The sequence below is a fragment of the Rhodnius prolixus genome, unplaced genomic scaffold (assembly GCF_049639745.1).
Source record: "Rhodnius prolixus isolate KJV_2025 unplaced genomic scaffold, Rpr scaffold_20, whole genome shotgun sequence".
Lineage (NCBI taxonomy): Eukaryota > Metazoa > Arthropoda > Insecta > Hemiptera > Reduviidae > Rhodnius > Rhodnius prolixus.
The window spans coordinates 3,032,632-3,036,884 of record NW_027411595.1 but is presented as its reverse complement, the minus strand read 5'-3'; the positions used below and the strand labels follow the sequence as shown (position 1 = coordinate 3,036,884).

The window sequence follows — 4,253 nt, the reverse complement described above, 5'->3', positions numbered from 1 at the left end:
GTGACTGTAATGGATAGCGTTAGTTGATAGTAAATGTTAATGTGAGTAAAGGTAATGTGTTAATAAATCAGGTTATTACTTACAACTTTAGCGAGTTTTATCATTTAATCAAACCCACATATTTAACGTAACTAGTGGCAGGCATTAGTTGTGTAAGTAAAGTTTTTTTAGAAAAACTTTACAATATATTTGTTATTAATTATAACTTTTTTTATTCATTCTAGAATAAGTGTATTTGTTGTTGTAATATAGTAGTCTTTTATTTACTTATTACATTTCTTAACATTCTTTCATTAAAAATGCCTAAAAAACCAAATGTTTCTTCTGAAGTTTTACGCAGTGCTATAGCGAACATGTAGCTGGGATATTGCATTGTGGTAGAATCTCTGTGCCAAGTAATACCATCTATAAGGAAATTATCAAAGACTTAGATTATAAAGTCAGCGCAAAAGCTGTGTAAAATTTCTTAAGAAGAAACGCCATTGAAATAATTCCACAGCTTTTGAATAAAATAGAAGAAAAGAAGGAAAATATTTCGCAAGAAGGCATTTCTAGTGAAGAGGAGGAAGCTGATAAAAGCGATTCAAGTACTAGCGTTTCTTGTCAGTTTGATTTACATATAAATGCAGAGCAGTGACAGTTGATAAGACCACACTCTATTTTTACTGCGAGAAATGAAACATGTAGGCCAAACATTAAGTTCAGAAGGAGGACTGTTCTTCCAAAGGGTAGTTGGATGGATATTTCGTCCAGGCACAGGAAACAATTTTGTTGAGTCCAAATGCAAACAGTGTGGAGCCACTTTAACAATAGCTAAGGTACTTGATGAAGAACAGAGTAACATTAAATTGCACTGTTCAGTTTATGATTACGATCCAGAAATGAAACACGATAGTGCAGTAAAGAGAAAATTATCGGGAATAAAGAGGTTGCAGGTTGTTGATAGTTTAAGTAAAATGACTGCTACCTCATATCGTAGAGAACTGGCTAATGAGCTGATGACTTTTGGAGATAAAGAACCTTCTCATGTCCATTCAGATCAGGTATATCTTCAAGCCAAGTATGAGAGTAATTTAGAGAAACGATTGCATAGAAACCCTGTACTTGCAATCTGGTCCGTGAAGTATACCCTCCCATATATTGGCAGTGTCCACAGCTGTGGTTTAGATCCTTTCTTTGTTCACTATTGGACATCCTCCCAAATTACGTTATATAAGAAGTATAGCTCTGAAAATTACACTGTATTGTCAGTAGATGCTACGGGTAGTCTTATAAATTGGTTAGTACCACATCCGAAACCTGAGGGATAGAGGGAAGAAGAATGGAGAGCCCTGAAGAAGAGTTTCACAAATATAAATTTTTATTTTACTGTTTTATTTTAATTACTATTTATTTTCATTCCAACCACCATAAAATTCAACTGACATTGTTGGTGAAGTTCCCAAAAGAAGAATGGAGAGCCCTGAAGTAGAGGTGGAATATGTTACTCACCCAATTCCTGGCAGAAGCCAGAGGTAATTTATAATTCTTACAAGTTTCACTGATATAAATTTTTATTTAACTGTTTCATTTTAATTACTATTTATTTTCATTCCAACCACCATAAAACTCAACTGACATTGTTGGTGAAGTTCCCAAAAGAAGAATGGAGAGCCCTGAAGAAGAGGTGGAATATGTTACTCATACAATTCCTGGCAGAAGCCAGAGGTAATTTATAATTTTTACAAGTGTCACTGATATAAATTTTTATTTTACTGTTTTATTTTAATTACTATTTATTTTCATTCCAGCCACCATAAAACTCAACTGACATTGCTGTGGAGTTTCCAAAAGAAGAAGAACAACAAGGAAATAAAATTCCTGGCTGGAGCCCGAGGTCCAGTTACAATTTTAACAAGTTTCACTATCATGGACATTTTTTTTTCCTCCCTCGTTGCTCGGGTGTAGCAAGAGATATTTTTAAACTTACATATCAAGAATGTGAGAGAATTTTTATTATTCCCACCCCATTGCTTGTTTAATTATCCTCCTACCATCTTTTGCAGAAAATAAATTAGGACAAACATATGGTTTCATAAGATTTAATCAGTTTTACGTGATAGTATTTAGGGTGAAGGGACCAGTAATTGACTGGGCACCAGTAATTGACACCCCTTCAACAAAAGGGTATTATATGGGATATGAGCCGTTTTTAGAGGTGATTCTTTCAATTTCGTTATTAAGAAGCCTTTGGGCAGCAGCTCCAGTAATATATTAATTATTGCAAAGTTCCTTGGTATCAGTAGACGGTTATTTGTTTTAAAAGTTCAAAATCAAGGAAAAAAACAAGCTGTTGCTAAGGTGGATTGATAAGAAAATAAGTTGACTTTTTTCTTATTTTTCGTTTATTTGGTCAAATCTACAAATTGACATGTTGGTCAATCACTATAAAATGATGTTACTTAATAAAAATTGTCTTCCATTCGTCAACATTCGGGAGAAAGAAAGAAATCTTTTTTTTGTATTATTTATTTTATTTATTTTGTGAATAAAAATTATCGGTTGAAGTTCATTCTCCGACGAAATTTTTTTTCTACTTTATTTTATTAGGTAGTAGACCATCATTAAAAATATGTAATAATTAATCTGGGTTATTATTAAATAATATAGTTTTCTTCAATATTAATGTAAGTGTTCTTCCCAGAAATAATGTTTTATACATGTAATATAAAATAGGTAAAGATACGCATATTTTTAGTAAATTATATTAGTACAAGTAATTAAAGGGAGGGCATTCAATTTTAATTTAAGAATGAATAATTATTGCTTACTAATTTATTTGATAATTTATTGTAATTTATGCTCTCGAATACTTCTGTAAGACCAACACAATATTCAAAATTGTTTTTAACTCCTTAATTCAAAATTCAACTGTAACCTGCAGTAAAACTAATAAGTATTCCACCATTTTCATTGCATTTGTATGTGATTACTCAGAATAAAAGGCATAAGAAAAACTTTCTCTTACGGAAACCAAGAATGCATTCTAAAGATAAAGAAGTAACAATGAATGAAAATAAAGACCACATCATGTTAGGAATGCAGTTACTTTCATCATGTAATGGAAACATAGAAATTGATGGTAAAAAAAATTATTTTTTAAAGTACACATTTTAAATTAACTTTTCAACAGCAAAGCGTAAATTTGGCAAATAGACGACAAAAACAAATAATAAAAAGCAAAAAAATTCAAAAAATAAAAAGTCGCACGACCAACTTGACACGCGAATATGCATTCTAACCAAGAATGCATTCTAAAGATAAAGAAGTAACAATGAATGAAAATAAAGACCACATCATGTTAGGAATGCAGTTACTTTCATCATGTAATGGAAACATAGAAATTGATGGTAAAAAAAATTATTTTTTAAAGTACACATTTTAAATTAACTTTTCAACAGCAAAGCGTAAATTTGGCAAATAGCCGACAAAAACAAATAATAAAAAGCAAAAAAATTCAAAAAATAAAAAGTCGCACGACCAACTTGACACGCGAATATTTTGCTTAGTATAACAGCACAAAGAGAAAAAACTTTTGAAAAATAAAAAATAGTTATTTCCAAAGCTGTAGGAGGAAAAAAATAAAAATATTTGCAGTATTGGAGACTAAATATAAAACATTCGTCTTCTCATATACTGTAGCAGTTAGTTTACTAGCCGTAGCAGTGCGCGCAAGTCGACGGTTTTTAATTCTTACATGGGCAAAACTTGTATGTAATAGCTTCTTTAATATTGCGGAAAAACGATGAAATTTAGTGAACCGCCGGCACAAACGAAGCCACAACGAATGGTAAAAAAAAATTTTGAAAAAAGTCAAAAATAAAAAGTGGTCATATCAACTTGACATGCGAATATCTCGCTTAATAATGCGGCACAAACGAAAAAAACTTTTAATATTACTAAAATAGTTATTAGTAAAGTTTTAGGTAAAAGAAAAATACTATTATTTGCTGTAATAGATATGTATTTATGGATAAATTATAAACCCATCTACAGCTGGTGTATGCTGGCAGTTAGTTACTTTAGTTGACGTAGAAATGCCAGTATGTCAGTAACAGTTTTTCTTTAATAACTTCTTTAATATTGCGGCACAAACGATGAAATTGGGTGAATAGCCGGCACAAACGAGGCCAAAGAGATTGGCAAAAAGAAATTTTGAAAAATCTTAAAGACAAGCGAAATCGCATGTCCAACTTCCGTCAAGTTGGTATGGC

At 31.5% G+C, this 4,253-nt stretch overlaps 1 protein-coding gene across 2 annotated transcripts; it reads left to right on the top strand.

Annotated features, from left to right (window-relative positions):
• The first annotated feature begins 667 nt into the window (after positions 1-667).
• On the top strand, positions 668-1,980 carry LOC141451982 (uncharacterized). Of its 2 annotated transcripts, none has more exons than XR_012457208.1 (3): positions 668-1,514; positions 1,632-1,707; positions 1,791-1,980. XR_012457208.1 is itself a non-coding variant. In XM_074123799.1 (3 exons), exons 1-3 carry the CDS (start codon positions 1,481-1,483, stop codon positions 1,945-1,947), a joined length of 267 nt encoding a protein of 88 aa, XP_073979900.1. In that variant the 5' UTR covers positions 684-1,480; the 3' UTR covers positions 1,948-1,980. The 2 variants fall into 2 exon arrangements, 1 of the variants encoding a protein (XP_073979900.1); XM_074123799.1 differs by having other exon boundaries at positions 684-1,514.
• Positions 1,981-4,253: the final 2,273 nt, after the last annotated feature.